The sequence below is a fragment of the Leptinotarsa decemlineata genome, unplaced genomic scaffold (assembly GCF_025532065.1).
Source record: "Leptinotarsa decemlineata unplaced genomic scaffold, Ldec_3_MD MMD2_tig00000251_RagTag_RagTag, whole genome shotgun sequence".
NCBI classification, from domain to species: Eukaryota; Metazoa; Arthropoda; class Insecta; order Coleoptera; family Chrysomelidae; genus Leptinotarsa; species Leptinotarsa decemlineata.
The window spans coordinates 10,011,572-10,037,784 of record NW_027412547.1 but is presented as its reverse complement, the minus strand read 5'-3'; the positions used below and the strand labels follow the sequence as shown (position 1 = coordinate 10,037,784).

Sequence of the window (26,213 nt, the reverse complement as noted above, 5' to 3'; positions counted from 1 at the left end):
TTCTACTTCCGTTGGTTAACAGTCTGCTTCACAAGTAGTATTTAATCAAAAACTCCAAAACCAAACATCATGATCAATATCATTGGATTCGAAATGACAACTTGATATATTAAGGAATCTTTGACAAAGTAATGGCAAAAATTGCAAAATGTATAAACAAATAAGCTAAAAATCTGTCTGGTAATATATGTGTTTCCGTTAACCAGCTGTTAAGAGTTTGTTAGTGTCTTTTTCTGTTTTCTATTTACCTGTTATTTGTTTATTATACAAGGTGTCCCTGGACTTCCTCTTTTCCTCTCGGGAATGTATAGATGGGATCAAAATATCACCAGTACTTCATATAACTTTTTTTCCTAAAAGTCTTCGTAACCAAGTTACGGGCCCTCGAAGTTACAAAATGAAAAATGTTTTTCTTTGATAACTTTTCAAGTGAATATTCAAAATCATCCAAATTTTGGTAATTGACTAAACAAATGAATTCCTTCGATGAGCTTTCATGCAGGAGTCAGTTGTTTTGCTACAAAGTCAGGAACGGACTACCCCCGATGGTCCACACCCCAAAACTTTGAAATGACAGATATTTTTCAATATTTTTCAACAAATTAAGGTTACTTGGACTATTTTATGAATAAAAGTACTCGTGTGGAAAGTCGATCGGAGCAACGAGTCTTGATAAAAATGTAGTTTCACTCGACGACATCAAACCCGCTCGTCCACCATTATTTGAAATGAATAATTATCAAAGCAGAAATAATAATGATAACGTTAATTCAACAACATTTATCCTGAGATGTCTACCATTATTCGAAAATATTAGTTTTTAAGGAAAATGGAAATGATAGGTAAAATGTTCATAACGAATTTTTATAATGCAAACACGTTTAACTAACGAAACTCAAGAGCCTCAAGAGCAAACAGAAATGAAAAATCCGCTACAGAAACTGCTCGATATGACCACCTTCTCTCTCTATACATTTTCTTAGTCTGCGAAGACACCCTCTCTGTACTTGAAATAGCATTCCAGAGTCGTTTCGTATGGCTTCACAATGTAATGTTATTCTATTCAACAATGCATCTCTTGTGTGAATAGGTGTAGCGTAAACAAGGCTTTTCAGATGCCCCCACAGAAAGAAATCCAATGGATTTAAATCCGGAGACCGCGATGGCCATGAATATGGCCCACCTCTACCAATCCATCTATTGTGGATAATATGGTTCAGATGGTCACGCACAATCAAACTAAAATGAGGAGGAGCGCCATCATGCATAAACCACATATCTCTTCGGGTTTGCAATGGAACATGTTCCAAAAGTCCATTCAAATCTTTCTGAATGAACTCCAAATAACGTTCTCCATTCAATCGGTCCTGTAGAACGAATGGTCCTATAAGATGGTTTCCTATGATACCAGCCCAAACATTCACGTTGAATTTCCGTTGGTGTTTGGTTTGCAATATCCCATGGGGATTTTCTTCGGCCCATATATGGAGATTATGAGAGTTGATAACTCCATCTCTACTGAAACCTGCTTCATCAGTGAATAAAACTCGATTAATAAAAGTCATATCCTCTCTTTGCCTATCCATGAACCAATTGGCATATTCCAGTCGTGCTGGAAAATCTTGAGGTGTCATGGCATGTACCTTCTGGATGTGAAATGGGTGGAGCAGTTGTTCCCTAATTATTCTATGAATAGTGGACTTGGATGTACGGAACTGTTCTGATAGATTTCTGATGCTCATTGAAGGATCATCAGCGACGGCTTCTAAAATATTTTCCTCCAATACAACGGTACGTACAGTCCTAGGAGCGCCCTCACCACCTCGTTTTGGCAAAACTGTACCTACAATAATATCGAAATAAAACAACGTGCTCAAATTAATTATCAATTATTACATACCTGTCTCCCTCAAGCTGCGATCGACACGCTCGAATGTTTCTCTTGACGGTACCGTTCGATTGGGAAAATGCTCGGAATACAGACGACGAGCTTCTGCAGCATTACAAAATGCTCGTCTATAAAATACATGCATATCTGCATATTCATTGAATGTAAACTGTTCGGCCATATCAAAAAAATTCAAAATATCCTATAGAATATTGACAATACAATGATAGTCATATGACAACGCACCACTCAACAAAACAAAATCGCATTCCAGTTTCTCATTTTTTATCAAAACTTTCTAAAAGGTTTTTTTGTCAACATCTGTGAAAGAAATGGAACATAATTATTCCCTGGATATTTTTCACCTGATCATGTGCAGCCGTTTTTGTAGTTCATTCGTTTGCTTTTTATTAGTATAGTAAATATTTTTTCCGATGTTCGTTTTTTCAGCTAAATTTAGATTCGTGTTGAAGAATTTCTCCCATAAAACTATAATTATCAGTGAAACTCCTCAACAGTTTAGCTGTGAAGAAGAATTTGAAACATTCGAATGTTGAGTTTCATGAGATTCAGATCAACACGAAACGTGATTATTCCACACGTATTATGTACATACAAAATATGGAATGAATTCGATATTTCATAGTAGAGTAGCTTGTTAGTTTAAAAACATCACGAATCTACAGAACTTGATATTTCTTTTGAAAAAATATCTGCTATCACAATTGTGACTTAAACTTCCATATAGGTACTGTACTTTTTGTTTACGACTTCATTTTAGCATACTTTGTATTATTCCTGTTATAAATGTTGTTGAATTAACGTTATCATTATTATTTCTGCTTTGATAATTTATTCATTTCAAATAATGGTGGACGAGCGGGTTTGATGTCGTCGAGTAGAACTACATTTTTATCAAGACTCGTTGCTCCGATCGACTTTCCATACGAGTACTTTTATTCATAAAATTGTCCAAGTAACCTTATTTTGTTGAAAAATATTGAAAAATATCTGTCATTTCAAAGTTTTGGGGTGTGGACCATCGGGGTAGTCCGTTCCTGACTTTGTAGCAAAACAATTGACTCCTGCATGAAAGCTCATCGACGGAATTCATTTGTTTAGTCAATTACCAAAATTTGGATGATTTTGAATATTCACTTGAAAAGTTATCAAAGAAAAACATTTTTCATTTTGTAACTTCGAGGGCCCGTAACTTGGTTACGAAGACTTTTAGGAAAAAAAGTTATATGAAGTACTGGTGATATTTTGACCACATCTATACATTCCCGAGATGAAAAGAGGAAGTCCAGGGACACCCTGTATAAACATTTGTGTTAAACAAATTAATTTTTAGCGCTATATTATTTAAATACCAAAAAGTATATCAAAACAGCAATGTATCACTACTAATGGCATTTTCTGAAACGACTGAAATATTAGCTCCTGGGTTATTAAAATTAATTCATAGTACTTCCATGTAAGATTTAATATTATATTAGACAATGGAATTCTGAACTAATGAAATTCAACTGGACTATAATTTACGGTTTTGGAGGTCAGGTTTTTTTTATAAAATGACACTTGTACACTTAACGAATTTAGCCTATTATCACAGAGTATGGCTTGTACTAAGAATGTAGAAATAATTGATTGTGTTTCGAAATAAACCTTTTTATATTTAGATAATTATTCCCGTTACATTCTTAATATTGTAAAAAATATATAAGCCGGCACATTCATTCACTGCCATATCATACTATATTACACCGACCGACTGTTATTATGTGAAAATCTCACGATAATATGTTGTCAATATGTTTTAAATCCCTCTTTTGGAACCCTTTAACATATCCAGAACTTTCTAAAATATCTAAAATCTTTTTTATCTTAAAAAATCAATATGTACCTATTACAAAAATATTTGTGGTAGGAATAACAAAAAAGTTTCATGAGCTTTTTTAACAAGATTCAAGAAATTCTGTTATTCAAGACAAGACACCGAAACAGCTAATTACCGTTGAACTTACCTTGCTTCAAACTCATTGGACGTCACAGGCTGTGTCTTATATCGGTCGCTACTTCTTTTCAAACTACTTCTTTTTGGAATGGCTCCGGTAGAGCTAGAACTTTCAAACGAAAGTACCAAGTCATGCACAGATAAAGGCCTAGGCTTAGTCATAAGCCTATCCTCTTCTCTGGATATTGAGTTCGAAGAGCCAATATTGAAATCAGTACAAATGGTATGCGAACGTCTTGAAGTCCTGTTTCTCACGACTTCTTCCTGAATGTCAGTATCTTCGCTACAAAAGGATAGTCTTGGTCTGGGAGATTCTTCTCTCGATGTTTGCTTTAGTATGGGCCTAACTTCGCATTCAGTCTCACTCGAAGTAGTATGCTTTAAGAATGGGTTGTCTATACTACCGTCTGAAAATTCTCTCTCGGCAGTTTTCGGTAACTTGAGTATAGGTTTAGGTTTTTCTTCAGAATCCTCAGTATCCGTGCTCGATTTCTTCTTGAGAATTGGTTTGGGAACGTCTGTGAGAGCATCGCTATGATACGTATGCTCTTCGGAGAAGCTTCTTTTTTTCAAGATTGGTTTCACAGGTTCCGGTTCTGGATCCAAAACCATTTCAGCACCTCCTGCAGCTGCAAGAATGACGGCAGTTGTAATAGAAACATGTGGGCTGCTACCGGTGGAGCCAGCACTACTAGCACCAGACCTTCTCTTCAGAATGCTTTGTGGGGAATTCAAAGAATGATCCTCGTCCTCAGTTCGAGACGATTTTCTCTTCAGAATGCTATGGAGATGAATTTCCGGAGACTGGGTCCTTCTTAGCTCCTCCAAAGAAGATCTCCGCTGGTTCTTCAAAATTGATCGAGAATCTTTCTTATGAGCTACGTCAGGACTACAGCTACGATGTCTCATAACCGTGGATTCATCGAGGCTCCTGCGTTTCTTTAAAATACCCTGTTTACGTTTGGTAGTCGATGGTTCTACTACGCTAGGAGAGAATGTAACTGGAGGAGTGCTGGTGGAAGAGTGAACAATGCCTTCGTGCTTGCTGTGATCGTCTTGGGAAACTTTTCTCTTCAAAATAGAAACAGGCCCAGACAGAGCAAGTGGTGGTATGGATTCCACGATTATGGAAGGAGGTTCCTCTACGGATGATTTTTTCTTGAGAATTGACGATGGCGGTGCCTTTTCGGGGAATATAGGTTTCCTTCTTTCTTTGCCAGTTCTGTGATCGGGTTGTTTGCTGGGACTAGAAGTCACTGGTCGTCGAACATCTTTCTTGGGGGATTCTCTACTCTTGCTGGTTAATCTCTCCACTCGTGCTAAGGTCTGCTTAGTAAGGGCAGAAAGTTCTTCCATTCTATTAGCTATTCCTTTATTTTTATCGTCATCTGACACAGTGGATCGACTTTCTTTGGTAGCGTTAGTAGTTTTTGAGAAGAAGCTACCCTGGCTACTGTCAACGTATCTAGGAGAGGAAGGTTTTGGACTCGATGTAACGGCCCGTTTTGCGAAAGGCTTATACTTTCCCATTTCGGAAAATGCCGGTGTAATCCCTCGCCGGGCATTTTCCATGTGCAAGCTTAGTTCCGATTTTCGGGGGGTAGTTTTCGGAGATGGAGAAGAGGCAGTGACTGATAAGACGGGAGAAGTAGATTGTATAGAGGCAGTGATATTTGCGATGGTTGGATCATTCTCATTGCTGGATTCTTTGATTGATAGATCTAAAATTTCTGGTGGAAAAAAACGTCGTCGGCGCCGGCGATTCTTCAAATCATCTGAAAAAAAAAGGAATTGGTATTTCAATACATTTCTAAAATAGTTTCAGGAAAATACCTAAAGTCAACTATTAGCTGGAAATTTGAACACAAAAGGGTTTCTTTTTTCTACACCTGCATAAAGTTCTTCATTGCTAATTTTAATTTTTTTAGATCGTGAATGGTCAATAGAAGCTAATTAATTTTTAGACATTTTTGAGTTAACAATTCCATTGCTCAACGTATAAAAAATCCTCCTGATTTTTTTATTCGATCGAAAATGATTCCTTAAAAATCATTTCAATGAACGTGACTCGCAGAGTTTTTGAGAAAAAAAACAAATGACAAATGAATATTTGATAAGATAATGTCTATTGAAAAAAGCTAAATCATGCTGAAATTAGTAAGTAAAAAACTAATAAAATGTTTCGTTTCCCTCCGTATATTTCATTCAAGCCAGTTCCTATTTCATAAGTTATTAAATGAGTATCAAATTTCTAAATCCATACTTTTTTCTGATTATAAAATAGATATAGATATAATTCGCAATTGAATATTAGCAAACTAACGTGAGAGGTTATCAAAATACTATATCTCGGTTGTTTTGTCTTCATATGTGCGGTTCACAGAAAAAAGTCTCTCTAGTGATCAAATATTCTGTTGTACAATCGCAAGGGTTCCAGAGTCAACAAAAGCAAAAAGAAAAGATGTTGTATTTTATATCGTGTAATATTATAGATGAAAGAGCGATTCCCTGTTAGGGCGGTCGTCATGGTAGCAGACTGGAAGGGTAAATGAACAAAACAGGTGAGCAATTTTTTGCATGAATGATGGCAATAAGAAAAACTGCCATGACGAGGTAGTTCGTTCGGCATCAGGGGAGTAAAGCGAAGTTGGGCTGAAGGGAGTTGTTGAAAATGATTTTGTCATTCCACAAAATTTAACTTCTGGGAAATGTATGTCCATAGAAAATACATGAATAGTGAAGTACTGCGAACAATAAAATACTATCATTATAATAATAATAATAATCCCCAAAAGCGGAGATTTGTCGATTCCTAAGAATTACAGACCGATAACATGCTTGAATTCGTGTTATAAGTTGTTTACAAGCATCTTATACACACGAATACTCACCGCAGTTGACACCGAGTGTTCGAACGGATATATGAGCAGAGAGGGTCGAAGAGAGGAGTCGCTGGATGTAAAGAGAACCTGCTCATCGATAGATGTGTAACGCAGGACTCGATACAATATAAGCGTAACCTCTCTATGGCCTGGATCGATTACCTTAAGGCATTTGATACAATTTCGCATGAGCTCATCTTGCATTTGCTCAGATGCCTTGCGGTACCCGACAGAATAGTGAGATGCATTGAACAACTAATACCACTTTGGCGAACTCGCTTCACCTTAACATATGGTCAAGCAAGAGTCCAAACAGGGTGGGTCACTTTCAGGGTGATTCCCTCAGTCCCCTTCTATTCTGCATCTCACTATTGCCATTATCCGTTGCGCTCAGAAATACTCGAGGGTATAACTGTGGCACCCCCGGAAACCGGAGGCACAAGGTCACCCATCTGTTTTATATGGATGATCTTAAACTTTATGCCTCTGGAGAGAAGGATCTCCATCATTCCTTGAGGGTGGTGGAAGAGTACACGCATGCTATCGGTATGAAATTCGGGATAGACAAATGTGCAATGGTTCATCTCAAAAGAGGACTATGCGGGGACTACGGAGAGGATGTGCAGCTCGTAGCTGGAAGCTACGGGTGGAACAACGCCACTCATAAAAGGTAACTGCAGTGAAAACTCTCTCCGCGGCAAGTATCAGCACAAACTTCGACAGATCTGGTCATCGGAACTGTCGGGGAAGAACAAAGTTGCTGCAACAAATATGCTTGCCGTTCCAATCTTACTCTACTCCTAAGGAGAAATGCTCCAATTCCTGCTCTCTCATGGTCACGGACCATGCAGAGAAGGGGGTCCGAATAACTTCAGTAAATAATCCTGCACTGACACCTGTCGGACATAATCCAACGCCATCCGTGGTATCAGCAAGGGGAGTAGTTGTTTTCTGATAGGTGTCAGTCCAATAACCTACAGTGTACGGAGTTGAGACTGGCCTGAACGAATTGTTTCTTTTAGATGATTTGATTTATAGCCAGTCGTCAAGTATGCCGCCTGACTATGTGTAAAGATTCCCTATTGATTTAGCTCTTATTTCTTCAGAGTGTGTGTAGTGCTTTTCTTAATGTTCCCTCCTTTATTTTTGAAACTGGTTAACTCAAAATAGTCGAAATATGGGATAATGAAATTAATGCATGAATACTTTATTTTGAAGTGAAATTGACAGATGAAACTTTCAAGATGGCAACTTGGCGCCACCTGGGAAAACAAATTAAATGAAAAGGGGAGTCTTGCGACACATCTTTTTAAAGCTCCTGACAAATGCTTCACAACCTTAGTATCAATAACTAGTAGTAACCCTAATATCAATATATTCAACTACTACAAAACGGTGGAACTTTTAATAATTGCCTGAATACATTGACATTCAACTACATAATATGAGGTAAGTTAATGTGCTTGAGGTCAGTTCAGAAGATGCTCGAAATGGTTGCCTTGGACTTCTTTACATATGAACAGCCTATCCGATATCTCACATCGAACATTTTCGAACACAGTAACGTCAATATCTCTACAAATATTTATTATTCACTGCCGTATATCCAATATTGAAGCAGCTTCAGTTTCGTACACCGTTTGCTTCAAATAGCCCCATGAAAAAGTACAAAGGTGTCAAATCTGGTGAGCGGGCTGGCCATTCTGTAGTACCGCGACGGACAATCCAACGACCGGGAAAAGTAGTATTCAAATAGTTTCTTACTTGTCTGGAGTAATGTGGTGGTGCACCATCTTGTTGGAATATCCATATCGAATTTATTAGGATTCGCTTCGACGATTTCAGTGATGAGAGGGTCAACAGTAGTTTGCAGCATATTCAAATACAGTTCCCCTCTTGAATTTTGATCAATAAATAGAGGGCCTACAATATAGTTTCCCAATATTCCTGCTTAACGTTAATTTTTTCTGGATATTGAGTATGTGTTTTCCAGAAAACGTGAGGGTTGGTGTCACTCCAATAACGGCAATTTTGTCTGTGAACATTGCCGTTTGAAAAAGTATACATTCGTCACTAAAACAAAAATTGTGGAGATAGGTAGGATGCAAGGCACAATCTCACGGTCTCGTGAAAGTTACGTGTCGCACCGTAAATAAAAATCACTTCAATTTTTTTGTCCAATGGACGCAAATTGACCATTTTAGAGATTGTTGACGTGGTACCTTTCTAATAGTAAAACCGAAAACCAAATGAGAATATTCTAACTGAATATTCATTGTCATACTGACATTTTTGGTCATTTTTATGAACAAAAAATAAGTTAACAAACCTTATCTGCCACATGGCAGGTAAAAAGGAATATTTCTAAATATCGATATTAATGTGTTTGTCCTCAGAAAATTATTAAATGTTCCGCCATTTTGTATTAGGTGAAAATATTGACTTCATATTCTAGAGTTGTGAAGTATTCGTTGTGGAATTTCTAGGATATGTGGGCTAGGTGATACATTTTAAATGAACACGCTTGCTTCGGAGAAACTTTACGACACCTGCAATGAAATATTTAACCGAAGAAGTTGCGGCGGTGAACACCCACATCTAACATACAAAGTTCCCTAACGAAGTTTGTCGTTCATATAATATTCTAAAGAGCTTGGAGATTCAGCAACTTGCGAAACATTATTTTACAGCTTTATTAGCAAAGCGGAGAGACCGTCTCAGACGAAAATATATGTAAAAAGGAGTTAAAAGTGTTGACAGGTTTTTACTGATAATAAAAAAGTTACTATTCCGCTAAAGGAGTTGTTGAGAGATTATGCAACTTATTTGAGTTGATGAAAATAGTGTAACATATATGTTTTTTTTCTGTTAACCAGCTATCGCACCCCTAAGAACGACAACCCTCAGAAGTCGAAACTTGTACGAGTTAAGGACTAACGAGGTCTTACCTTTTAACGGGTGATTCCTAACACGGGTTGGACGATAGCAAGTAAAAATTCGAACGTTCAGCCTGCGGCTTGAACCATCGACTCACACTGCTGCCAAAATAACATATCACTCTCTCATAGAATATCATCTACGATATGGAATTCCTTTCTGGGGTGCTTGTACTCTGACAACACTGCAATCAATTTTAGTTATACAGAAAAGAGCTGTACGTTTTCTATGTAAAGCAAAACCACGAGATTCTTGCAGACCACTGTCTAATGAAAAGAAAATCCTCACTGTAATATCTATTTTTATTATTTAAACTATATGTCTCATAGCAAAACATCAAAATCGATTTTCAATTAACACAAACGCCACTCGACAAAGAAACGACTTTAATTTGCCCATTCCCTCATTAAAGACTCTTTCATTTATGTTGGGTTGAAAATGTTCAATCACCTACCATCAAATCTGAAATTTGCATGCAATAACGTAAACTTTAGGGAAGTTTTGAAGGATTTCTTTTGTGAGAGAGCCTATTATAATTTATTAGAGTACTATCAAGATACTTTTTGATTCGACTTGTGGCTGACTCGTTTTATGTAAATAATATTGAAAACTTTCCAAATAAACTCTTATTGGCTATATTCGTGCAAGTGATGTATTGTGCTATGTAAATACTAATTGTTTTTGTTATTTTTTTGTTCTTTGTACATATGTTCAATAACTACCTGAAAATGTATTCAACAACTACCTGCCAATGTATATTATTTTATAGTGTATAGTTTTCGAGAGCATTACTCGAATAATAACTTGATAAGTAGCGGTAGCTAATATGTGTGAATTTGTTTTTCGAATTATTTTAACAAAGCTTTGTCAATAAGATGTTAATCTTCAGACAATAAAGCATATTTTGACTTTGACACATCGGGTGATTGACTGAGTGAACAAAGCACCCACGTCGAACCGCCCGGCTACCGACCGACATACATTATTACACTTGGGGAAACAAATCATTATACATATGTCGTTACTAACGCTACAAAACATTTACTTTTTAAATTGAAACGGGTATATTTTTAGGTGATATTAATTTTTAGGAATTTTTTGGCTTTCTACTTCTCCATCATGATGTAAAATGTGGGGATCTTCAAAAGAAAAAAAGTACCTCTTTACAGAAATGTGTAGATCGTACAAAGAAGTAACTTTCAGACACAAATTGGAAGAAGAATTCCTCTCGAAATAACTACTTCCATTTAAACATTGAATTACACGAAATTTTTATAATATGAACACTAAATTATACAAAAATAATACTTTTCTCTTTTCAGTTTGATTCCGAACATTCGTAATGGAAGTGTTAAGTTTGGGCGCCAGGTACTTTTAGTCCTCGAATACTCGATCAACTACCAATTACAAAGTATCCAACTAAGTGGAGTTTGACTTCAAAAATGTCGTAATACTGAAAATAATAAATTTTGTTGCTAAATTAACGCTTTACTAATAACAATAAGTTTTTCTCGTCAAAATAAATGGGAAGAGCGCAAAAATTAATGGATGGATAGTTATCAACACCAAAATTAAGTTAATATCCGCCGCTAGCTTTGAGCCCGAAGCGAAAGGCGCATAAACTAATGATCTCTTACTATTCAACACTGTTATCGATCAATTTCCGCTAGTAACAAATGTTAAATTTGAGATAATAACAATAAACTTGAGAATAAAAAAATCAAAGTGTTAACAATAACTCACAATATTTTATCCCGATTAAGAGTGATACGGATAAAGGCCGGGACACACCTGTCATACACCCTCCAGATCCGACTCGCATCATACAGTCCAGTGTTGCCAATGGATGAGGTTGGAAAGATCCTCTTCTGGACTCGAAATTATCCGATTTTGCCCGAAATTATCCGATTTGTTGAAAACAATCAAAAATAGTAAATCAATACTGTATATTCAGGTTTCGTACAAAATAGAAGGCAGGAATAGGTATTTTGAAGCGATAATGAAAAAAATAAGTTATTTCATATTTATTTATATAAAAAAGGAACATTTTACAGAAAATACTCTCATTCAAACTAAAAAATCTTTGGTATCATTGAAGTACACTAAAAAAAATATTGAAAAAAATAACAAGTTTACCTAAAATACTTCTATTCTAACTAAAAAAATCTTTGGTAACATTAACTTATAAAAAAAAGATTGAAAAAACAAAAAAGTTACGTGTACCTAAAACTAAAAAAATCTTTAATTAAAATACATTTAAAAAAACAGAAAAACACGAAAGTTACACGAATGGTAGGTACATGTACCTAATTTGTTATTTTATCTTTTTTTTTTCATAGAAAAAAAGGAACATTTTACCATCTGTAAAAAATAATATTAAGTCACCTACCAACTTGAAATGTATTTCTTTCAACTACTGCTTGTCTTGCCAAATCTTACACTCCAACATTTTTTTTGTTGGTTGAAATTTAACACAAACCCCACTGTTATCTACTCCTTGTTTGGTAGCTAAAATAGCCCTTAGAGTAGAAGTGTTCAATAAATTTCTTTTATCTGTTTTTATGTTAAAAACATTGCTGAAAATTCTTTTAACACTCGCATTGGAAAATGGCAAGACAAGCAGTAATGATAGGGTTTTTTTTAATTGGGAAATAATAAAATGTCAGCATTATTCTTCAAGTTGAAAATTTGTGACCAATATTGCTCACAATCTTTCATGTTTACGTGGAGATCTTCAAAATGTAGTAAGGCATGTTTTTTCCACCCATTGTCCAAAGCCTGAGGATCAACGTGGTCTTTCAAAACTGGAAATGTATCAATGACGTGTTTTAAAGACTTTGTCTTAAAAGATTGTGCAACTTTTGTATCCAATATATCTATGATATCAAAAATTGGCTCTTTGAAATTGAATTTTTCTTTTATGTTTTTTGCCAGATCAATATAAAACGATAAAATTGATTTTAAAAATGTAACAATATCGTTTCTTTGAATGTTCGGATTTTTATTTAAGTCTGCAACAGACTCTGTTGCTGCCATCCCCAAATAAATATTTTCCAATGGTAGGAAAAAATCCGGATTTTCATGATTCAGTTTGAAAATATCTTTGGCTTTTTTATGTGTGATAGCTCGAGAAAATTAGCATATAACGTTTCTAATAATACAATCGTTTCTGGCTTAACTCTGTGGAGTAAAGGCTTTTCAGACTGAAATAGCATGTTAAAATCAGTCATAAGCCCCAAAGTATAAGATATGAATTCCAGATAAACTCTGGTAAATGGATTCTTCATTGCTTCTAACATACTATCTGTTGTGTGTGATGGGTCCTCAAGCACAGATTCCATTAAATAATGTTTAAGAGGCTCATATTGTTTAAGCACTCTGTCAATGCATGCTTTTTTTGATAACCACCTTGTTACGGCTGGCGAGAGTTTTTTATGTATTTCAACATGGAAATAATGTTGAGACTCTTCAAATTTTTTTCTACGCAAGGAGCTCCTGTTGAAATGATTGCCTACATTACGAAGTAGGTATCCGTTTTTCCTTCTTCTAAAATCCACAACAAAAAATAGTACTTATATTAGCATATTATAAAACCCTTGATACCAAATCATATTACTACTTCTATGTTATCTGCAAACTTTTAAAGTTTTACCTTATAATCAATAAGCCACTTGTCCATTTTTTATTTCCTTAGGATGTGCAAATGAAGCAACCAACAACACTTTTATTTAGAACAACTTATTTGAAAACTTCTATTCACTTCAAATCATTAAACGACCGAAACAATAATCAATTATCAATTGCGTAGGTAAATATTATGAAAATGGAACTTCAGTGTGGGGAGAACCGCTCTATACGCGACATCTGATAGTGAATAGCGGAATCTCTCGCGTGACGGACACTGCGATGGGATAACATGCACTACAGAATTCTACTTTTAATGGAATAAAGGAAATTCGACAATAGAATTCTTCGTTACACAGAATCTCATTATCTCAACCCTATGCTTCAACACGAAATATCGCTGTTGTCAAGTCTAAACATTCAGTCGGATCCTAATTATCCGATTTTCGACAGGGTGAGAAAATTATCCGCCAACCCTTTAAATTATCCGCAAATCGGATAATTATCCGCCAATCGGCAACACTGATACAGTCGGACGAGTATCTGAGAGGGAAATGGTACCTTAGTCCGAATAGAGTAGTTCACATCGTTCCGATACGTGGCCAACCCCGCTCCCACCAAACTCCGATCCTGCATTCGATCATGATCCGATTGTGCAGCCTATTTGTTCTCAAGCTGCGGGACGGGTATCGCTTGGAGTTTGTATGATATTTGAGTTTTTTATTTTCTTCAAATTAAATTTAAAAAATGTCATTAAAACCGGAGGAGCTTATTGAACAAGTCAGAAAATATTCAGTTCTATATGACCAGACTGAAGAACTGTACGGCTGTTCTCTATGAGAGTTCCCCGATTTTCCTCATATTCTTCTTCTAAACAGAGTGCCATAATGGCTAAATCGCAGTTGCTAAAATTCTTGAACATTTTGCTTAGAGGACCTTCCTAGATATTGTTTGAATCGACACTGGCGAGAGTGGTAAGTGTATCAAGCCGGAGTGGCAAATCAGAAAATCGAGTACGCGTTTTTCGAACGTTTAATGGAATTCATAAATTTTCATAGAATTTTAATACCAATGCAACATGGTTTCAGATCAGGAAAATTAACTCAAACTGCTTTACTTAGATTTTATGATGACCTAGTGAAGAAGTTTATTGATGCGGGCGAGTGCCCAGTTGCAATTTTATGTGATTTAAGCAGGGCGTTCGATTGCGTCAATCATGTAAAATTATTGAATATTCTGAAATCTTACGGTCTGAGGGAAAATTCTTTCAATTGGGTTTCTTCGTTTCTCACTAATCGAAATCAATGCGTGTCTCATAAATTTGATTATGGAGATACTATCTGTTCTTCCACATCCGAAATGAAAACGGTTCAGGCTGGAGTGCCACAGGGATCCATCCTGGGACCGATTCTCTTCATACTGTATATGAACAATATAGATAGAGAAATTTCATACCCTCTATTTTATGCCTATGCAGATGATATATCGTTACTTATATCTGATAAACGAACAGATGTCTTAATTAATAAATATGAAAATGTTATGACTCTGACTTCCAAATATCTCAAAAATCAAGATCTAGTTTTAAATACCAAAAAAACTCAAGTAATTCGTTTTCATAATTACCAAAACAAAGTCGAAACACTTGATCTGAATATCAATAACACAAACCTGCAAAGTACTCACACTGTAAAATTTCTAGGTATACATATCGATGAAAATTTAAATTGAAATGCCCATTGTGATCAGCTAGTATCCAAGTTAAGCTCAGTAACTTATATGTTCAGAAATTTGAGGGTTGTTCTTAATAAAGATCAACTAATGAAGGTTTATTATGCTCAGGTCGAATCCAGGTTGCGTTACGGTGTTTGCTTGTGTAGCAACTCAACAATAAGCAAGAATGTTTTTATTGCACAAAAAGCAATACATCGATGTATATTCAATATTTCTCAGAGAGATTCCTGCAAAATAATTTTTAAAAGATATAAACTTTTGACTCTAGTGTGTATATATATTTTTGAGTTATGCGTCTATGTGTTTACGAACAAAACCGATTTCACCCTGAAAAGTGATATCCATAATTTTGATACACGTCAAAATTGACTAATATACACTAAGACCCATGAATATAAAATTACTCAAAATTCTCCTAAATTAATGGGACCTAAAATTTTCAATCAATTACCAAATATAATAAAAACCACCAAAAACCCAACGAAATTCAGAAATAGACTGAAGTCGTTTTTGTTCGACCATTGTTTTTATACACTGAATGAATATTTTAATTTTTTTGCCTCATGATTACTCATATTTTATCTGAATATTTGTATTTGTTTCACCTCGTATTCATTTATTTACTTGTTTTATGTTGAATATGTGTATGTGCTTTGACAATTCCTATACGAAATGTAAATGTTCGTCATAATGAAGGAAATAAAGAAATCTATCTATCTAAGTCGGAAGCATCCATGACAAGTGTGATTATCCACTGGCGATCCTGCACCGATTCGCTTTTGGAGCAAAATCAAACAGGAGTCGGATCAGAAAGATGTATGAAGAAGTGTGTACCGGCCTTAACAGTCTACTTGCGTGATGCCAGTAAAGGCGTAATATCTTGAAAATCCCCTGTACGACGGTGCTGGATAGAAAGTCTACTCCGGTTCCTCTCCTTTCAAACTAATAGTTCTGACTCTTCAGCCTTCAACGGTCTTCAGCAGGAAGTGGACGGTCTTCCACGACCGGTAATAGAATGAATTTCACGTTGGGACGTAAAAAAACCCTTGGAGCTGGCAAAGGGTTTTTCCTTTATTTTGAGGTAAAATTGACAGATAAAACTTTCAAGATGGCGGCTGAGAGCCATCTGAAAAAAAAATTAAATGAAAAAGGGGGTCTTGTGACACATCATTTTGAAGCTCCTGACGAATACTTCACAAGCCTAGAATATGAAATCAATATCTTCACCTACTACAAAATGGCGGATCATTTAATAATTTCCTGAAGACAAACACATTAATATCGATATTTCTAGAAATATTTTTTATCTGCCATATGGCAATTCCAACAACCGGATAAGGTTTGTTAAATTATTTTTTGTTTATAAAAACGACAAAAGTAGCAGTATGACAATGAAAATCATTGTTTAGTTAGAACATTCTCATTTAATTTTCGGTTTTACTAGTAGAAAGGTACCACGTCAACAATCTATAAAATGGTCAATTCTCGTCCATTGGAAGAAAAAATTGGAGCGATTTTTAATTATGGTGCGACGCGTAATTTTCACGAGACCGAAAGGATTTTTGATGAACGTTTTCCGAATCGTCCTATCTGTAGAAAATACTCGAAGGAACTTGTATCCAAATTCACAACTATCGGTAGTGTACATAACAAAAAGCCTTCAGGTCATCCGTCCATTCCGGAGGAACAGCACGTGCAAATAATTGGTGAGATGGTAGTAAATCCTGAACAATCTACTTTTTCCGTCGCGAATGTTTATGAGGTGTCTCCTATCATCCTACACTAAAATCCATACACCAATTAACTGAAGATGGCCCTGATTGAAGAACAGAAATCTGCGAAATCATGACGACGGAAACCATTGCAAGGCATTCTACCTATCTCCACAATGTTTGTTTTAGTGAGGAATGCCCTTTTTTTAACGGCAATGTTCACAGACCAAATTGCTGTTATTGGAGTGACACCAACCCTCACGTTTTCCGGAAAACACACACTCAATAACGAGAAAAAATTAACGTTTGGGCAGGAATATTGGCAAACCATATTGTAGGACCTGTATTTGAATACCCTCTCATCACTGAAATTGTCGAAGCGAATCCTAATGAATTCGATATGGATATTGTATTCCAACAAGATGGAGCACCACCACATTACTCCAGTCAAGTAATAAACTATTTGGATACTACTTTTCCTGGTCGTTGGATTGGCCGTCGAGTTCCTACAGAATGACCAGCCCGCTCGCCAGATTTGACACCTTTGGACTTATTTATGGGGCTATTTGAAGCAAAAGGTGTACGAAACTGAACTTGCTTCAATATTGGATATACGGCAGAGAATAATAAATATTTGAAGAGATATTGACGTTACTGTGTTCGAAAATGTTCGGCGTGAAATATCGGATAGGCTGCACATCTGTCAAGAAGTTCAAGGCGACCACTTCGAGCATCTTCTGAACTAGCCTCAAGCTTATTACCTCATATTATGTAGTTAAATGTCAATGTATTCAGGCAATTATTGAAAGTTCCGCCATTTTATAGTAGTTGAGGATATTAACATTATATTCTAGGGTTGTGAAGCATTTGTCTGGAGCTTCAAAAAGATGTGTCACAAGATCCCCTTTCCATTTAATTTTTTCCCAGATAGCGCCCAGTCGTCATCTTGAAAGTTTCATCTGTCAATTTCACTTCAAAGTAAAGTATTCATGCATTAATTGTATTAATTTCATTATCCCAAATTTAAATTTTATGAGTTGTTCCGTTCAAAAAATAAATGGGGGGGGGGGCATTAAAGAAAAACACTGTATATATACAACGAGTACCAATTTTCACTTATTCAAACCTCGGAAAATAATCCTCATAAGAGAAGTCTGCAATGACAAATTCTTCAATAGGTTTGTAACACACTTCACTAACAGCCACCTCAAAAACAATCGTTTTCCAAGATGACTCCGGATACTTCGCATTTTTTTCCCATCTAGCAAAAGTACAGAAGATCACTCGGATGTCTCTACGTCACTAGTGATTGAAAGCTAGACCAATCAGATTGGATCACGGCAAAGGTACTTTCTGACGATTGATATTACAAAATTATGCGATCGGACCTGAATCGACTGAGACACAGATAACACTCAGAAACAATTAAATTCCATTTCCTTGGACTTATCTAGGTTATTTATCCAATTTAGAAATTCTTCCCAGTGGTTATTGACATAACCAAAGTTGAATAAATTAGTGCATTACTCTTTCAATCGGTGCTACCACTTACAGTTTCGGAAATTGACTCTTGGTCAACAGGAGTTTAAAATTTAAAATCGAATATTAGTGAGATTTCTAAAAAATGAATATGAAGAGTATTGAAATGAACAAATAAACTAATTGTCGTATGTGTCTCCAATCAATAATTTAGAGTTATTAGTGAATTGAAAATATCCCGTTACGATTATATTATGTTTTCATACATTACTATTTTCAATCGACTTACATATATGTGTTGATTGTAGTCAACACTGGTCATACCCTTCTCGATTCCGTGTTTTGAATCTTATATAATTTATTTGTGTCAATACCAACTTTTCATCAACTCCTCTTCAGACGCCACTGTTAATAATATTGAAATATCTAGGACTTCTCTGAAATTAAAGTATCAGACAGACAGTCTCTTCCTTTTTGTTTTTCAAGAGCCTTCTGAATTATGTCCAAACGAATCGGCAGTGAGCAGGGTAAATTTGCATAATGCTGAATTGCATGTTTCGGCTTAAACATTTCAACGTTAGTTATGGAAATGATATGACCCCCTGATGTACATTGCATCCTAGTTTTTATATTTAGAGGGTTGTTGAATATTCAACGATGAACTCTCTAAATTGAAAGAGTCTTAATTAACTGCAAATTAGCATAAAACGAAATGCTAAGTTTTGGGCTGAATGAAGTTCGCTTTTGAACTAATTTTATAGAAAAACGACTTTAGACAATTCTTTGTTTGTAAGATTTTCAGGATGCATCCAGTTTGAATGAACACAAGAAAATGACAGAACGGCTGTTTTTATATATATTGTTCAAATTCCGAGACTTTAGTCGAATAAATACTTGAAGTGTTTGTTTTGTTAGATATTGTTAACTTTTCCCCGTGGGTTGACCAATAATTGCTTACACTGAATAATCCAACTTAACTTTATTTCACTTTAAATACAACAAACACTTCAACAAAAACTTCAAACTGAAATTACAAAGAAATAACATACAACAACATGCAAACAAATAAAAATTGAAATATTAATAAAAGCTGAAACAAATTGAAAAAAATTAAAAATATTATTAACAAAAAATGAAAAAATAAAAATTAAAAGATTTCAAACCAAGTTATGTAACAACGTTTCGATTGTTAGTATCCACAATCGCCTTCGGGTGATAACTGGACTTATTCCTCCGAGATCTGACTATTTATAAGTCATTCGAGTGCTTTCACATATCCCCTCTTTCTGCTTCATTGGTTTTGGCGGGAGATAACCGTTTGGCGGGAGTTGGTCGTTTTTCGCTTGATTAGAGGTTTCTATATGTTACGTATCTCTACGCTAGCTTGACTAAATGCGTTGTTGGACAACATAATCGCGGCTTCTTTGAATTTTCTCCTAAACCAGTGTTCCTCTTTGTGGATGATTTCAGCTTGAGCCCACTTGATGTTGTGTTGATGAGTCCGAACATGCTCTGTTATTTCGGATTTGCTGGTTTCTTCTCGCTGTGTGTGTTTCTTGTGCTCAGCAAAGCGAACCAAACGCAGACTGCGATTCCAAGAATTGCATTTACCGGATACCTTGCGAGTGTGGAGAATCATACATCGGTGAAACTAAGAGGCCATTGAAAGTTCGCATTGCTGAGCACAAGAAACACACACAGCGAGGAGAAACCAGCAAATCCGGAATAGCAGAGCATGTGTGGACTCATCAACACAACATCAAGTGGGCTCAAGCTGAAATCATCTACAAAGAGGAACACTGGTTTAGGAGAAAATTCAAAGAAGCCGCGTATATGTTGTCCAACAACGCATTTAGTCAAGCTAGCGTAGAGATATGTAACATATGGAAACCTCTAATCAAGCGAAAAACGACCAACTCCCGCTAAACAGTCGTCTCCCGCCAAAACCAATGGAGCGGAAAGAGGAAAGAGGGGATAGGTGAAAGCACTCGAATGACCTATAAATAGTCAGCTCTCGGAGGAATAAGTCCAGTTATCATCCTAAGACGATTGTGGATACTAACAATCGAAACGTTGTGACATAACTTGGTTTGAAATCTTTTAATTTCGTTTTTTCATTTTATGTTAATAATATTTATAATTTTTCAATTTTTTCAGCTTTTATTAATATTTCAATTTTTATTTGTTTGGCTGTTGCTTGTATGTTATTTCTTTGTAATTTCAGTTTTTTGTTTAATAAAATTGTTATTTTCGGTTAATCTTTTTGATTTTTTTCAGGGTTATTAAATCAATTTATATTATATTAGACAATGGAAGTCCGAACTGATGAAATATTATTTGATTGTCTATCGCCTTACTAGATCATTTCGCATACCGCACTGTGACTTCCACTTGACTGTGTCGATATGCTCGCGGCTAGCACTTATATATCGTAATCGAATGCGCTAGAAAATTTCGCCGAAATTACATCGAAGTCGGTAGCATTATTCTTGCTGCTTCTAGAGTGGTAGGAAACATGGTACAATCGCGCGCTCTTAGCTACGTCACCATTGGTTTATGGATACCAGTAGCGGCCGACGTTATTTTCTTTCGAGCATGAAAACAATATTTTTTACTAGAAAATAAATATTTTTATATAAAATCTCGAAATATTCATCTTTCCTAACTACCTACCCACACCGGCAGGCATTTGGTAAATGCTTGCTGTATCGTCACCACCTCCCTGTATAGTGTGTTTGTCTGATTAAGTAGAGTTTTTGTTTTCATTTTTTTTGTTTATATTCTTATCGCGAGAAGACTGTGGTTTTCTGTCTGCCGCGAGAGGAAGAACATATAGACAAAAGGTTCGATTCCGGAGAAAGAACCGAAAGTGCTCGAGAAAACTGCAGTTGTACTGGAAAAGTGCAGTTTCTTATCTCTCTCTCTCTCTCTCTCTCTCTATTCACCGATTCCTCAAGTGCCGTTGTGACCAAAATCAAGGTAAGGAAATCACAGACACGTTAAATTCTCTCTTTTTGATATCATTATTATTGTTAGTTAATTCTCAATCATTAGCACCACTGAACAGAACGAACTACTCGATAATTTTCAAAGACCTATTAAAACAGTCCACTAAGTTACCCAATATATAACATGGTCCATACGATCCGGATATTGTGAATTCTTGAAAATTTTCGTTTGTTCGTTTTGTTCAGACTCTTTAGTTCTCAGACAAATACATTTAATTTTCTCCTGTTGGCAAAAAACCCAAGAAGTCAACGTTCTGTTGAATACCTCTCTATCGTTTTGTTTTTTAATTTCACATCCGATCTTTACTTGTTTTTTTTTTTTGAAAAATATTTAATACTTGGAGTTTTTGCTAGAGGTGAGATATTGATTCTCAATATACGAGGTGTGATCGAATAATTTTGTTCGGTACGATTATTTATCAAGCTATTTTGAAGCTTGTTATTTAGCAATTCAGTGGTAGTTCAAGATGACGGCTAACGCGAATAAAATAAAACAATGTCGGGCTCTTCAACAAATTTGTATAGACCGTATGAGCGATATTGCTGAAATAGCAGAAGCTGCCAAAACGTCTGTGGATCTTCATTCTCTATTTAAATCAATGTGTTCGCACTTAGAAAATATTTATCAAGACTTTGAAAAGCATAATGCAGTTCTTTTGCCACTCCTCATTTCAGTGGATGAATACGACAATGAGGAATTTAAAGTTCTATCCAGAGGATTTTACAAGCATTATTATGCAGCAAAATCTACCTTTTCTCAATTATTCAATACAGTCGATGTTGTAAACAACCCAAGTCCACCCGAAATGAGTCATGTGAGATTGCCAAAAATCGAACTTGTTAAATTTGATGGCAATTTCAAGCAATGGAAAACCTTTATTGACATGTTCAACAGTTTAGTTCATGATAACTCCTCTTTGAAAAACATAGATAAATTCAATTACCTAATCTCATCTCTGTCGGGGTCTCCGTTAGCACTTGTGAAGTGTAACCCTATCTCGGATGCAAACTATATTGTTGCATACAATTCTTTGATAAAACGTTACGAAAACAAAAGACTCCTTGCGAATGCTCACTATCTCGAGTTAGAAAATGCTCCTCGAATCCCTGATAATAATATTTCCTCTCAAAATCTCAGAAAACTCGTAGACACGTTCACAGAAAATATTGCAGCTCTGAAAAATTTAGGGTTTCCTACAGACCAATGGAGCTTTTTGCTTTTTAATATGCTTGTACGGCGGTTAGATTCAAATACAGTTGGTCGATTCGAAATTGAAATTGGTTCTGATGACATACCGACATTTGATGACCTTCGAGATTTCGTGCTAAAACAATCTAGTGCCTTAGATAGAACTTTCGATTGCACACAGAAGAAAATTCCTAAACCCGATATTAAAGCCAGAACACATTTGCAAAACTCATCTTCCAATTTTACCCCCAGAAGATCGTTTCACGCCCAGGTTAACCAAGTGATCTGTTCAGTTTGTGATGGCAATCATCATATTTACAAATGTCCACAATTCATCTCTCTGAATGTTAAGGATCGCTTTAATATGGTGAAAACGAAAGGATGGTGCTTCAACTGTCTCGGTTCAAGACATGTGATAAAAGATTGCACTTCAAAATCACACTGTCTTAATTGTGGGCAGACACATCATACTTTGTTACACTTTGGCATCACCGCTCCTCCCATAAATCAACTTCATCAAGATCAAAGCTCATCTCTGCCTCCTGTAGGAGATAATCTACCACAAAATCAAGCTTCTTCTGCTTTCACGAACATCAAACCCTCAACTCATTCTCAATGTCAACCGTCGAACATGAATACTACCATACTCTTATCAACAGCTCTTATTGAAGTTCTTGATGCCCGCGGTGACTATCAGCAAATTCGTGCCCTCCTCGATTCAGGTTCACAAATCAACATTATAAGCCAAAGTTGCTGCAATCGTCTTGGATTATATAATCAAAACCACAATATTTCTCTCTCCATCCAAGGTATAAATGAAATGAATTCCTCAGCTTCTAAAGCAGTGTCCCTGCAGATTCGCCCGTGCACTAGCCCTAAACCTCTTATCAAGTTGAATGCCATCGTAATGCCCAAGGTTTGTAATAAAATGCCTAGTCATGACCTCAATGTTACGTCTTGGTCTCATTTGTCGAACCTCAAGCTTGCTGACCCTCATTTCAACATCTCCAATGAAATCGATCTTCTTCTAGGAGCCGAAATATTTTCTTTGATCCTAAATAGTGGTCGCCGGCCTGGGAAACATAACGAACCCAACGCATTTCATACCATTTTTGGTTGGATTCTCATGGGATCAATTCCCAACCCTTCTAGTTCGGAATTACTCACATCTTTACATTGCTCTTGTAGTCCTTATCTCGACTCTACACTCAAACGTTTTTGGGAACTGGAGGAAGTCCCAAGAATATGTAAGTCCTCTCCTGAAGATTCTGTTTGCGAAGATATATTCTCTAAAACTGTGTCCCGAACAGCCTCAGGCAGATATATAGTCTCACTTCCCTTTCGAGCCAATGCACCTATATTCTCTAATTCTCTAGAACTCGCTCTCCGACGATTTCATCTTCTCGAACTCAAATTGAATAGAAATCCTTCATTAAAAGAACAGTATTCCGAATTTATGCGGGATTATCTCTCTCAACACCATATGTCACCTATAACAGAAACATACAATAACGCTGACGAATATTTCATCCCACATCATTGTGTTTTGCGACCAGAAAGCGCTACCACCAAACTGAGAGTGGTATTCGATGCTTCTACGAAAACCACAGATGGGGTATCACTCAATGATACTTTATTAATAGGACCCAAGCTTCAGAGTGACTTGGTTACTCTCCTATTGAATTTCAGAATAAATCCTATCGCTCTCATGGTAGACATTCGTCAAATGTATCGTCAAATTCTCCTTTCCATACAGCATAGGAAGTATCAGAAAATTCTATGGAGATTCTTTCCAAACGAGCCAGTTCAGAAATACGTTCTAAATACTGTCACTTATGGAGTGAGCTCGGCCCCTTTTCTTGCGATAAGAACCCTTCTGCAGCTTGCTCAGGATGAAGGTGAAGAATTCCCCTTGGCAGTCAAAGCCATAAAAACCTCCTCCTATGTAGATGACATCGTGACAAGTTGCCAGTCAGTTCAAGAAGCTCAAAGTCTCAAATCTCAACTCATTTCGTTGCTCAGAAGAGGAGGATTCGAACTTCACAAATGGAAAAGTAATCACACTTCTTTACTTGCCCAAGAAGTTTCGGATAACTCTACCTCGCTTGATCTTAATAATGATTCAACTGTAAAGGTTCTAGGTTTACAGTGGAATGCTTCCGCTGATCATTTCTCTTTCACTATATGTTCCAAGTCAGTACCTTGCTCCAAGCGAAATATACTTTCCGAAATTGCCAGGATATTCGACCCCTTGGGATTTCTTAGTCCTCTTACTCTTTTTGCAAAAAGGCTCATTCAACATTTGTGGACCTTAGGAATAGGCTGGGACGAAAATCCTCCTTCGGAAGTGACATGCATTTGGAATCGGATAAAGGATGAGCTTCCAATTCTCTCAAACATTAGCGTTCCTCGCTTTCTATTCCATACCTCTTCTTTTTCCTGTACCCTGCATGGCTTTGCTGATGCCAGTGAACATGGTTATGCGGCCGTTATATACTGTCGATATGAAACTATGGATGACATATGCGTTAGCCTGATATGCGCAAAATCCAAAGTATCTCCTCTTAAAACCCTCTCTATCCCAAAACTCGAACTCTCTGCGGCTTGTCTACTAGCTGATCTCCTCTTTTTCGTTATAAAGATTTTTGACAAACAAATTCCCGTAAGCAATATTTTTGCCTGGTCAGACTCATCAACAACCTTGTCATGGATACGTTCGTCTCCTCATAAATGGAAAACTTTCGTGAGTAACCGCGTAAGTCGAATTCAAGACAAGCTCTCCCCTGAAGTTTGGCATTACGTTCCATCAAAAGACAACCCTGCTGATTGTGCATCTCGAGGCCTTTTTCCATCCCAGCTAATAGATCATTCCCAATGGTGGGCGGGGCCTTCTTGGCTTCGCCAACCTTCGACTTTTTGGCCCTCCATGGTTAGCTCCGCTGAGTTAGATGCAGAATATCTCCTGGAAGAAAAAAGAACTGTTTTGTCCACCCAAAGAGAAAGTAATTTTCTCGATATCCTGTTAGAAAAGTATTCCTCCTTCACCAAAATTCAAAGGATTGTCGCTTATGTAAAGCGTTTCCTTCATAATTGTCAGCTTCCTCCTTCCGAACGAAGAGGTCTTACCTCACGTTCGAAGATCTCCATCATGCTTCACTCTCCCTAGTTAAACATATCCAATCTCACGTGTTCCACTCTGAAATCTCCTCCTTACTCAGTGGAAAAGTTTTAGAGAAATCACTCCGCAAGTTGAATCTCTTTCTTGACACAAATGGTCTCTTGAGAGTAGGTGGTCGTCTCACACACTCCAAACTCACTTATGAAAAACGACACCCGTTATTATTACCCAGCAAACATCGGTTAACCGACTTAATCATCGAAAGTGTACACTGCCAATATTTCCACCCTGGTTTCCAAACTCTGTATTTTCTCTTACTCCAGAAATACTGGATATTATCTGCGAAACGCACCATCCGTAAGAAACTTTCAAAGTGCCTTACATGCTGGAAACAAAATCCCATTCCATCCCGAGCTCCAATGGGAAACCTCCCTCCATTACGCGTGTCACAGATAAAACCATTCTCTTGCATTGGCATCGATTTCGGCGGACCCTATTCCATAACTCTCGGTCGACATCGTGGTGCGAAAACCCACAATGCCTATATTTGCCTCTTCGTGTGTTTTGCGACTAAGGCACTCCATTTAGAGTTGGCGACAGATTTGACATCCGAGACGTTTTTGGC

The 26,213-nt window shown here is 36.6% G+C and overlaps 1 protein-coding gene across 7 annotated transcripts in view; it reads right to left on the bottom strand.

Moving 5' to 3' along the window:
- The window catches only part of Svil (Supervillin), a 566,272-nt gene that overhangs the window by 219,209 nt on the left and 320,850 nt on the right, over window positions 1-26,213 (bottom strand). For all 7 annotated transcript variants that reach the window (XM_074173666.1, XM_074173665.1, XM_074173664.1 and 4 more), the window contains exon 6: window positions 3,916-5,680. In XM_074173666.1, coding sequence (XP_074029767.1) covers window positions 3,916-5,680 — 1,765 coding nt within the window. The remainder of the gene's footprint in view (window positions 1-3,915; window positions 5,681-26,213) is intronic.